The sequence below is a fragment of the Lissotriton helveticus genome, chromosome 2_2, assembly GCF_964261635.1.
Source record: "Lissotriton helveticus chromosome 2_2, aLisHel1.1, whole genome shotgun sequence".
Classification (NCBI taxonomy): Eukaryota; Metazoa; Chordata; class Amphibia; order Caudata; family Salamandridae; genus Lissotriton; species Lissotriton helveticus.
In genome coordinates, this window is record NC_136060.1 from 249,669,291 (window position 1) to 249,681,784 (window position 12,494).

General features: G+C 48.4%; 1 protein-coding gene across 1 annotated transcript in view; it reads right to left on the bottom strand.

Annotated features, from left to right (window-relative positions):
• Window positions 1–12,494, bottom strand: part of RBPJ (recombination signal binding protein for immunoglobulin kappa J region) — a 308,921-nt gene that overhangs the window by 160,100 nt on the left and 136,327 nt on the right. Inside the window, exon 5 of the mRNA XM_078678369.1 lies at window positions 1,377–1,551. Coding sequence (XP_078534495.1) covers window positions 1,377–1,551 — 175 coding nt within the window. The remainder of the gene's footprint in view (window positions 1–1,376; window positions 1,552–12,494) is intronic.

Sequence of the window (12,494 nt, forward strand, 5' to 3'; positions counted from 1 at the left end):
CTGGAGCTAAGCTAGCCTGGCAGATGAGATGAAACCACGAAACCGGTCCCAGGATGCAGGGTGGATATGGCCTGGCAGTTTGAGATGGACTGTTCTCTTGGGGAGCATGGTCAAGACTGTTTAGCATATGGCTGGGTTTAAACTGGAATGGCATGGGGAGCAAAAAAGAATGGATTTAGCCCCAGATCTCTGTACTGGGATAACTGTTTGACATTGTTCAACATTCTGTCCAACAATTGTTCGTTTTGAATTTGTCACCGCGAGTGGGACTGGTATGCCCAGACGTGGGTCCAGTGCTCTCCATGCCACTGGAGTTAAGCTAGCCTTAAACTTGGGACGAAACCCGGAAACAGGTCATAGGATGCTTGTTTCCAGTCCAGGAAGGACCTGGCCTTGCAGTTCAGGCTGGATTGTTCGAATGGGGAGCAGGGTCAAGGCTGATTTGCGTATGGCCGGGTTTATAGTGGAATGGCATGAGGAGCAAAACAATGATGGATTTAGGCCCAGATCTCTGTACTGGGGAGAATGTTTGACGTTGTTAAACATTCTGTCCATCATTTTTTTATTTTGCACATATCCTAGATACAGCATATCTTGAAGAGACAGCGCATGCACTGCCTAAGTGAGACATAATGAGAGCATGATTAGATACTTCTGCCTTATTTTGAAACCTAAGTGGTGGTCATCCAAGGCTGTGTCTGAGAGCCAATAATATAAATACTGTACTGTATTAACCGGAGTTACTGATAAAGAACGGACTGATTTTTATATTGTCCTCCCAGGATAGATGAAAGGCTCTGTGAAATAAATGATTATCAAATCTGTGATCTCAAGTTCACAGATTTCAGCAATGAAATTAGTCTGCTGAACTGCAGGTGTTCAACAGAAGAAGGACTTTCAATCTGCTTTATATCTTGCACTGTGGGTGAAAATGTAACTAAATAGGTAATTTTTACTTACTGACTAACAACTGCAGTCTGAAGGCCATATCTCATGATATGCAAGCAGGCAGTTTATCTGTTCATTTAACTGCTTTTCTGTCCGATGAAAATAGCTTGTTGTTTCACCAGGAGACCACTTAGTTGCTTCCATGTTTTCAGTAATTTAATTCCTAATAAAACCACTTAATCACTGTATGTTCAAATTTCTAGCGCAACATACAATATTTTATCTGGCCTACAATGGTCCCCATCTTGACTCGACTATGAACTAACTATCAATAGCTTCCGAACTTCCACCAAGTGTCCCATTCTCACATACCCATAAGGTTGGTCAAATTCAGAGCAAAATGTTTAATTTTCAACTTCTCCAGCACATAGAACAAGAAAGATATCCTCAAAATACCTGCTGCAATTGTAAAACATATTAATACTTACAATCTGCATTTTTCAGTGACTGTTTCTTCTTTGAAGGTTTGGAAATGACCTTTATCCGTTTGCTGAGAAAAACACCAATGTCATCACTATTACCATAGAACATTTTTACTGATAACATGAAGTGCTTTCGTTTGTCCGAGTCGGATATGTATAATGTTTTGGCTGTGCAATAGTTCTGTGTATAAAAAGAAAAGATAGGTTATGGCAGCAGTCATAAAATCTATTTGCCTAGTCACATTTTGTGTCTTGCAAAGGCCTCCCCACATCCAGTCAATTAGCCACTCTACTGTTACATCAAGTGGTTCAGTTACACGGTCTCCCAAAAATCATTCTTTCAGATAGAGAGTCGCAATTTTGGGCCTGATTATGGCATAGGTGGTGCAAGGCACTTCAAATTTCAGCAGCATTATCCACTAATCACCATCCACAGACAGATGGTCAGACTGAACGGCTGAATCAGACTCTTAAGCAGTATTTGCTCTGCTATATGTCGCAGACACAACACAGTCATGGGTGGATCATCTATGGCTGGCAGAACTGGCATAAAATTATTCTCTTCATGCATCTACTGGTGTTTCCCCTTTCTTTGGAATGTACGGTTTTTATCCCCATACATTACCTATAACCTTACCTGACTGTATAGTCACAAATCCTGCCGTGCAGGATGCTTTGACTCACTTACGCCAAGTACACCTACCAATACATTATCATTTAGAACAGGTTAAACAGCGGTATAAGACTTATTATGACAAACATCACGTGGAGGGATCCATCTATCAACCAGGGGACAGGGTATGGTTATCCACTAGACACATCATGTTTCGAAAGATATCCCCTTTTCATCCTAGGTTTATTGGACCAAATGGTATAGTGAAACAAATCAATCATGTGACATATAAATTACGATTACCCAGTACAATGAAAGTCCATCCCGTTTTCCACACCTCTTTGTTAAAACCGGCCCGTGCGGGAATCCTACGTCTCCTCCTCCCTTACTTGTTCATGGTGAATGGGAATATGTTGTACAAGTAATTTTGGATTCCAAATGACGGGGCTCCGCACTTTGGTATCTTGTTTCCTGGAAGGGTTATGGCCCAGAAAATGGTTCAGGGGAACCTGCAGAGGGTGTACATGCTCCGCAATTGGTGCGACGCTTCCACCTCAGTTATCCTGAAAGCCCGGCCCTAGACCGCGCTTGCGAGGGGGAAGCACTGTTAACGTGGCGGTGTGCAGTCTAGGGCCCACCCCACCCTCTGTTTCTCCCCGGTGCAAGAAAATCTAGTATTCCCTTAGGTCACCAAGGGTGTTATGCACTCAAAGCCAGTTACAGAATTTACCATGTGGAAAGGCCTCCTTTCCCACGGTCTCGCTGGTGGTGGTGCTGTTCTACACGCTTGGGGTTGTAAAATGTAGTGTTTAAATATTGGTATCACTTATCACTATGATGTCATGCAAGGGCAGGGCTCTATCTCAAGTTTACTAGCTCTCCTTTGTTTTATTTTGTAGCCCTTGTATGTTTTCTCCTATATTTCTGAGAGGGACAAGTCCCAGAAGCCATGGGTAGTGGCCATCTTGGATGCTGGCTGCTCCATGAGTCAGCATCAGCACGTACCTCGAGGTTCACTATTCAGGATCTCTGCTGAAGAGAGGACGTGTCTCTGTATTGGCTGCCGGATTGGTGGCGCAGCACATGCAGTGGCTGAATTTTGCCTCTGACCGAGTCCTGCAACTCGATCCTTTACTCAGAGGCCAGGTAAGACCGGGCCGGCCTTAGCGGTAAGCGTATTTCATGAACTTTCCTCCCGGTCGGCAGGAGCATTGTGCTTGCGGCGCGGTAGAGTGTTCACATTGAAGTTATGTATGGCATTAGTTTAAACAATCATGCGATGTTGGGTGATTTACTTTTCTGTTTGATTCTTATGGAAATAACGTGGTGGTGATTTTAACAAACGCGCACTCAAGTGAAAGCAGAACAGGGGTATTAATTACCTATTGGTGATTCGTTTCAACGCACGTACGAGTGAAGAAGTACAGATGTGTTTATGGCGCACTTGTGGATTAAACAAGCGCACGTACGTGTGAAGAGGTACTGATGTGTTTTTGGCCATGCACAAGTGAAGTATTTATGTGTGTATAACTGAGGCATTTCCTTGCTTCTATTGCCATTAGGGGTTTTAATTGGCATAAAGGATACATTTATTTATGAAGGAGCATTACCCAGCATAACTCCTTATGTAGTCTTTGAATGTTTTCCTTAATTTCACAGCATTATTCTATTGGCTTTGTGCATTACACATATATATTTATTTATTGAAACTAGAGCATTACCAGTACCTCTCCTTGTGTATGGGACTTTCACAAACAGTTAACTTAAGAAGTATCAAGTTATCATTTTCATTATTACATAACTGGTATTGTGTGTGTTTAACTTTCTTTTACAGGTCTCCCTCCCCACAATCCCCTTCCTACCCTTCCCTCACCTGCCCTCTCCAATACTCTGTGCTATTATAGCTTTCTGAGTTGGAGCTGCCTGGAGGTGGAATAAGCAATCTTCACCCAGATCCCCAGTAAGACGCTCAGCTGACACTACCCTCTGATATGACTAACTGCTCCCCCTAACTACCACAAAAGAGAACATTTGGGGTCTCATTTGTGCCTCTGTAATTCCTTTGGGGTTTGTCTGGACTGTTTACACAGTTTACCTCATTTTGGTCCACAATACGAGCTAGCTTCCTACCGGCCGGACATATATCCAGGCCCTGCAGCCAACCCCCAGAATGCAGCCAACCCCATGCCCCAGGCTCTGTCCGCACACCACTGCTCATGCACCCCAGTCTCCTGTACTCCTATATGCCAGTGCTATGAGACAGAGTCTCTGACCTGCATTCTTCACTCTGGCATACCTGACCACACACCCACACCAGTAATTATGCACCATTTTGAATGTTAATTAATTAGGCATCTATATACATATTGTTGCGATTAAGGTGCCTCTGTATTAAGGTGGCAACGGTTTTCACCCATCCAAAGCTGCCAGTTGGTAGTCCTTTTTCTCTTTGGACTACATGAAACAACACAAATGCCAAGCCTTTTACACACACCGGTTTACTCTATTCTGACAACGCTCTTGGGAGGATCAGCTATACTTCCGAAGGTAAACTAACCACGCTCTGTATTTCATCGTTTCGAGGTTCTGCCCAATTAAATGCATACAATTTAACACCCTGCATTTCCATTTATTACAGGCTTATCAAGGCTTGTAGTTGCTCTTTTTTTAGTTCCGTTACCACTTTACATGTACGCTTTGCCACTTAACCACAAGTACATGTCATGAGACAGTGTGCTTCCATTCCAAACTGGGCTGTATCAGAACTGTGTTATGGCAGTGACTTTGTTACTTTTTCGACATCCCCCACACTAACATCAGACTTTTACATGCCTATTTGGTACTAGCCATGGTGAGATTGGATCTCTGTAAAGGGCCTTAGCCTCACCATGCTGTCTGTATTCCAGTGCTTTAAGGATTTCTCCACGTCCTTCCCTGCTTTCACTACAGCCTCACAATCCTATTAGCACTGGCCACGGCATCATTCTTGCAATGTTCATGAACACAGTAAGGTATCTAAAAATTAAATCAAGAAGCAATTATCCACAACATTCTCATCACCATCGCCTTGATGGTGCCTGGTATCTCCTGAAAGAGGAGAGCTTGCCTCTGCACAAAGCAATACCACTCACAGGGATACAAAAATGAAACTTGTCTAGCAGCAATAAAAGGATGCTTTTCCAGATTAGTGATTTACAAGCTTTTGAACATGGACTGATTGACAGGATGCCCCATCTCCTTAACACAAAAGGATGGATAAGTCTGCACCATACCTGACCCATAATGTGTAGATATGGGGCCAGATGTACGACTCGTTTTTGCATGCACAAACAGGTTTGCAAAAACCTACAGGGCCATGTACAAACCCTATTTAGCAATTTATTTACGACTCGCTAAATAGGATTTGCGACTCGCTATTAGGAAGGGGCGTTCCCTTCCTAATAGCGACCCCAAATGCCATGTATGACTGTTTTGCAACCGCAATTGTGGTCGTAAAACAGTCGCAGTTTACCACCCTTCACAGAAGGGTGGTAAACCACTCGCAAAAGGGAAGGGGTCCCTAGGGGACCCCGTTCCCATTTGTGACTGGCTCTAAAAATATTTTTTAAGGGCAGGCAATGGTCCCAGGGACCACTACCTGCTCTTAGAACATGAAACGGAAAAGTTTCATTTTTCTTTTTTTAAATGCATCCCGTTTTCCCTTAAGCGATGTACAAACCCTATTTAGCAATTTCTTTACGACTCGCTAAATAGGATTTGCGACTCGCTATTAGGAAGGGGCGTTCCCTTCCTAATAGCGAGCCCAAATGCCATGTATGACTGTTTTGCGACCGCAATTGTGGCCGTAAAACAGTCGCAGTTTACCACCCTTCTTAACCAACTCACAACCAGGAAGGGAGCCCTTCCCCTTTGTGACTGGCTCTAAAAATATTTTTAAGGGCAGGCAATGGTCTCAGGGACCACTAACTGCTCTTAGAAAATGAAACGGAAAAGTTTCATTTTTCTTTGTTTAAATGCATCCCGTTTTCCCTTAAGGAAATCGAGCTGCATTTAAAAAACTGCTTTATTCAAAAGCAGTCCCAGACATGGAGGTCTGCTGAGCCCAGCAGGCCACCATACCTAGGAGGTCCAGCCATTCCCAATGGGGTCGCAAATTGCGAGTGCCTCATGAATATGCATGAGGCATGCAATTTGCAACCCCAATGGGAAATCGCAAACAGTGTCTCAGACACTGTTGCACATTCATTTTTGTGAGTCACAATTTCTCGCAATTTGCGACTTGCAAAAATTAACGGTCGTGCATCTGGCCCATGGTTCCTAATGAATATGCTACTTACCAGTATGCATCTGTTCTTGGCATGTAGGGCTGCTGACATTCATATCTATAGCATAGATCGCCGCCTAGTGTTGGGTCCGGATGATTGCACATTGTTGTCCTGGAAGAGTCTTCGAAGTATCACGAGATAGGTGGCTCCTCCACTGGACTACAGTGCGCATGGGCATCGACTCCATCCCCAGATTGTTTTTAGCCATTGTGGTGAAGATGGAGTGTAACAGTGTGAGCGATGACCATGCTAAGAATAAGTGGAAATTCTGCAGCCGCTACAGGCGCCGGGGAGGAGGGCGGGCGATATGAATGTCAGCAGCCCTACATGCCAAGAACAGATGCATACTGGTAAGTAGCATATTCAGTTCGAGGCATGTGGGCTGCTGAATTCATATCTATAGCATAGAATAAACAGCAGTCCCTCCATTAACGGCGGCCGCCTGTGCCAGCTGCAGATGTCTGAAAAAGTGTCTTTAGAACAGCCTGCCCTACAGCTGCTTGCTGCTTGGAGTGCACATCGACACAGTAGTGTTTAGTAAATGTGTGTGGGGTAGACCATGTGGCTGCTCTACAAATGTCTTCCAAAGGGATATTACCAAGGAAAGCCATGGAGGCCCCCAACTTGCGGGTGGAGTGGGCTCTAGGGGGGACCGTTAAAGTGCGCTTAGCCTTGTGATAGCAAATCTGAATACACTTAACGATCCACCTGGCTATACCTGCTTTGGAAATGGGGTTGCCTTTGTGCTGGGCTGAAAAGGCAACAAAGCGTCGTTGTGTCTTCCTAAAATCCTTTGTCCTATCGATGTAGTACATTAAAGCTCGTTTGACATCAAGAGTGTGGAGCATTCTTTCTGCCACTGTCTCTGGGTTTTGAAAGAACGTGGGCAGTTCAATGGTCTGATTGACATGGAACTGCGAAACCACTTTAGGAAGAAATTTAGGGTTAGTGCGCAGCACCACCCTGTTGGAGTGAATCTGTATGAATGGCTCTTGTACAGTGAGCGCTTGTAGCTCACTAACACGTCGCAGAGACGTAATGGCAATGAGAAACGCCACTTTCCATGTTAAGAACTGAATCTCACAGGAATGCAGAGGCTCAAAAGGTGGGCCCATCAACCTGGTGAGGACCACATTGAGGTTCCATACAGGAGCTGGAGGAGTCCTGAGAGGGATGACCCGTTTAAGTCCTTCTAGGAAGGCTTTGATGGCAGGCACTCTGAAAACGGAGAGATGCTGCCTGTTTTGGAGATAAGCCGCTATGGCGGATAAGTGGATCCGAATGGAAGCATATGCTATATTGCATTCGTAAAGATGTAACAAATAACAGATGATGTTGGGAATGGATGCATCTAGCAGGTTGATGTTGTGTTCAGTACAGTAAATGACAAACCGCTTCCATTTTGCTGCATAGCAGGCCCTGGTGGTGGGCCTTCTAGCCTCCCGTATGATATCCATGCATTCAGGAGGCAAGTCAAGGTAGCCAAACTCTAAGATTTCAGGAGCCAGATCGCCAGGTTGAGCTGTTGCGGGTCTGGATGCTGAATGTCGCCACGGCTCTGCGTCAAAAGCCTGGGTGTGAGGTGCAGCCTTTGATGCGGTACCACGGAGAGTTCTAGAAACGTGGTGTACCATGGTTGGCGTGCCCACGTTGGAGCAACCAGGATGAGTGTCAGAGTGTTGCTTTAGCTTTCGTGCCACCAGCGTTATGAGAGGTGCTGGGGGAAAAGCGTACGCAAATCTGCCTGACCAGTTAATCCATATCGCATTGCCCTGCGACTGTGGGTGAGGGAACCTGGTGGCAAAGCTTTGGCATTTTGCGTTTTCCCTTGTGGCAAACAGGTCTATCTCTGGATGACCCCACTGCTGGAAGTACGGGCGGAGTACTGATGGATGTATCTCCCACTCGTGCATCTGGTGGCTGTACCTGCTGAGCAGATCCGCCATCTGATTGTCCTTGCCCGGGAGGTGTTCCGCCATGAGGAAGATGTTCCTCTGAATGGCCCACTTCCACATGCTCTGAGCCAGATGAGACAACTGCGGAGAGTGTGTACCTCCCTGCTTTTGAATGTAGTACATGGCCGTCATGTTGTCCGTCCGGATCAACACGACTTTGTTGCACAGATGTACTTTGAATGCCTTCAATGCCATGAAGATTGCCATCAGTTCTAGGTAGTTGATGTGCATCTTTTTCTGCTGCGTTGTCCATAGTCGATGCACTGTGTAGTGGAGTACATGAGCTCCCCATCCCTGGAGAGATGCGTCTGTTGTCAGGATAATCTGTGGCACAGGCTCTTGGTACGGTCGGCCCTTGTAAAGGTTGTGTGGATTCCACCAATGCAGAGAGCTGTATGCCCGACCGGTCACCAACACTAGGTCGTTCAACTGTCCCTGAGCCTGAGTCCACTGATGAGCCAAGCATTCCTGGAGCGGACGCATATGTAGTCTCGCGTGCGGGACTATGAAGATGCAGGAGGCCATCATGCCAATCAACTGCATGAACAGTCTTGCTGGAAGCGAGTGTTGCGGTCTGAACCTCTGGATCAGCGACTGAATGCTGACGATCCTCGCAGAAGTTGGCTGAGCTGTGGCTGCCAGAGTATCGATCGTCGCACCCAGATATTGCCGCACATGGGCGGGCTGAAGGTGCGACTTGGGATAATTTAGTGAATCCCAGATTGTGAAGGAGGTGAATGGTGTGGGACATGTTGGCGGCGCACTGCTGGGCCGACTTTGCTTGTACAAGCCAGTCGTCCAGATAAGGGTAAACGTGAACGTTCTGCCTCCTGAGGTGCGCAGCTACTGTCGCCAGACATTTCGTGAACACCCTGGGCGCTGTGGTCACCCCGAAGGGCAAGACCTTGAACTGATAATGCCGACCCTGAATAGTGAACCTGAGGTATTTCCTGTGTGATGGATGCAGTGGAATGTGGAAATAGGCATCCTTGAGATCCAAGGTTGCGAGGAAGTCTCCCCGATTGAGCAACGGGAGAACCTGCTGCAGTGTGAGCATATGAAAGTGTTCTGATAGAATGTACTGATTTAGGGGTCTGAGGTCCAGTATGGGTCTGAGGGATCCATCCTTTTTTGGGATTAAGAAGTACAGGGAGTACACCCCCGTGCCTTCTTCCCCCAACGGCACGAGCTCTATTGCCCCTTTTTGCAGCATGACTAGTACCTCCTGCTGCAATAAGTGCAAATGCTCTGTGGACATAGGACGGTGTTTTGGTGGCATGTTGGGTGGAGTGGATGTTAACTCCAGACAATAACCGAACTGGATAAGTTTCCTGACCCACCTGTCCGTGGTGATGGATTTCCAGACGGGCAGGAACTGCTGTAGTCTCCCCCCGACAGGTGTAGTATGGTCGGGGGGCAGTGACAGGGCGTCACTGTTTACTGGTGGCGGAGGAGCGGGAGTTGTTGTTTCCGCGACCTCTGCCCTTGGTGCTGTTGCCCCGATAGCCGCCTCTACTCTGCATGGTGTAAGAGGACTGCGCCCCACTTTTATTGTACTGCGTTTGCTGGGACATCTGGCCTCTGGAAACATCTCTATTGCCTGAGCGACGAAAAGTGCTGCCCCGAAACTGCTGGGACTGGAGAGCCCCCATGGATTTTGCAGTTTCGGTATCCTTTTTTATCTTTTCCAAGGTGGTATCCACCTCAGGACCAAATAACCTGTCTGGGTTCACTGGCTGATTGAGGATGGTAGTTTGTATCTCCGGCTTAAAACCGGAGATTCTGAGCCAGGCCAGACGTCTCAACAGGACACTGGTGTTAATGGCTCTGGCCGCGGTGTCCGCCACGTCCAGTGCACACTTAATGGAAGCATTGGAGATAAGCTTCCCTTCCTGAATAAGCATCTCAGCTGCCTCTTTATACTGATCTGGAAGATGTTGCAACAGGGTCTCTAGTGTGTCATAGTGCGCCCTGTCATATCTGGCCAGTAGCGCCTGAGTGTTAGAGATACGCCAGATATTGGCCGCTTGAGCCGCCACCCTCTTCCCTGATGCCTCCAGCACTTTAGATTCCTTGTCGGGGGAGGAGCATCACCAGTGGTTTGTGAGTTCGCCCTCTTCCGGGCATTAGAGACGACCAGAGAGTCCAATGGCAACTGGCCTCTGATGTAGGCGGGGTCGCCAGGCGCCGGCCTTTATATTTTTTCAATCCTAGGGTTGACCACCCTGGCCCGTGTGGGTTCCTTAAAAATGTCTGCAGCATGTTTGAGAACCCCTTTGAGCATGGGGAGAGTCTTGACAGTTTTTTCTGCAGTGGTAAAGGTATCAAAAAGGAAGTCCACTTCGATAGGGTCAGTGTGGAGGTCCACGTTGTGGTTTTTAGCCGCCCTCTCAATTAGAGCATTAAATGCAGCTGAATCCTCGGTAGGAGAGGTCTTGACAGCGTACACTTGAGGGTCCTGGGCAGCTTGCTGATCCCCTGGGTCACCTGCAACTGTCCATGAGTCGTGGTGATCCTCAGGATCAGTGTTGGCAGGAAAGCCATACTCCTCGTCATCACCATCCCCACCCTCTACATCCGAATAAGTGGGTGAGGGTGTAGCCACTCGTGGAGTCCGTGTAGCAAGAGGCTCCACTAGAACAGGGGAGTCCGCAGCAGGATTCTTGCGCTTCAGAGGAATTGTGAAGGACTCCAAAGGCTGGGTCGCCGTGATCTTCCTCTTGTAGAAGGTGAGTTTCCCGGTGTCGGCGTCGATATAGTGTTCCGACTGCTCCTCCACCGAGGGTTGTCGACGATTCAAGCTCACAAGCGGCTGAGAAGGCTTCAGCGCCGTGGACACTGGTACGGGCACTTCGGTGACCGACCGTGGAGCGAAGGCCTTTGGTGCAACCTTTGGCGGCAACGTAAACAGGAGTGGCGCCGAAGACTTTGGCGTCGTGGCAGCTGGCTTCGCGGCGGAAGCATCCTTCGGTGCAGACGCGGAAGCTTTGTTCCTGATGCGTTGAAGCGAATCCGACACCTGCTTCGTAAAGGAAGCGGACGGCTTCGTCGATCCGACAGACGTCTTCGGTCCACCAGCGGGTGAAGACTTGAGCGTCGATGCCTTATGTTTATCCGGTACTGGATCAGCCTGCTTTTGCGCGCTGTGTCCCCCTGCCTGTCCGACGGCCTTCTGCGTCGCCGGCTTCGTGCCGGCGGCCTTGACTACGGGGTGCGGGGCCCTAGTCTTCGGTTCGACGCCCTTAGCCGATTTTGGGTCGACGGCCTTGCCCGACTTTGACTCGGCGCCCTTGACAGACTTTGGATCGGCGCCCTTTGCCGATTTTGGATCGGCGCCCTTGGCCGACTTCCCCGGGTCGACAGCCTTCTTGGGCTTCGGCTGCCCCGACGTGTCCGAAGACGAGGAGGCGGCCGGAGGGGCAGACGTCTTCAGTTTCGATGGCGTCTCAATTACTTTCGCCGACACCGAAGGTTTCGGTTTCGTTTTGACCAACGTCGGCTCCGCAGAAGTGTCCGTAGACGGGCCCATAGGCGAGGCCGTGGATCTGGGTGGAAGGTCTTGGGTAAGGCCGCGTGGCGATCCCTCGACCTGAGCCGTAGTAATTTCTCTTTCGGGGCCTAGCTCTTCACACGAGCTATCTTCCGTGGCCCCGTAGGCCTCATTGTCGTCTCCTACCTCGTCGACAACTTCTGCTGCCTCGACCACCTCGACGTCTGCGTCGTATCCGTAGTCGATCTCCTCCGATGAAGGGGAAACTTGCAGATAAACTTCTTGCTCGTCTGCTTCTTCTCTGTCAAAGATGTCCACCGGTGCCGGGGCCGACTGCCGGGCCTCCTGGCGCGCCACGCGCCGAAGTCGAATCGTCTTCTTTGATCGAAACCTGGAACAAGCCATACAGTTGGCTTCATCGTGGTCCGGCGACAGGCACTTGTTGCACACAGGGTGGACGTCGATGTGCGGGTACTTCGATCCGCACACGGGACATTTCTTGAACGGACTCCGTTCCATGATGGCGTCGTAAGTCTTGCTGCGTCGACTAGGCCCCGAGTACCGAAGAGCCACGCGACTCCTCTGGACGTCCGACTCGGGAACTGAGCCGGAACAAAGTAGGGACCGAACGCAAACAATACCGACGTATAAGACAAGGCCTTCGGGCCGTAAAAAAAGTCTATATTGATTCCGAACTGGAGATGTCGAATATACATCCGAACCCAATGGCGGAAAAAAACA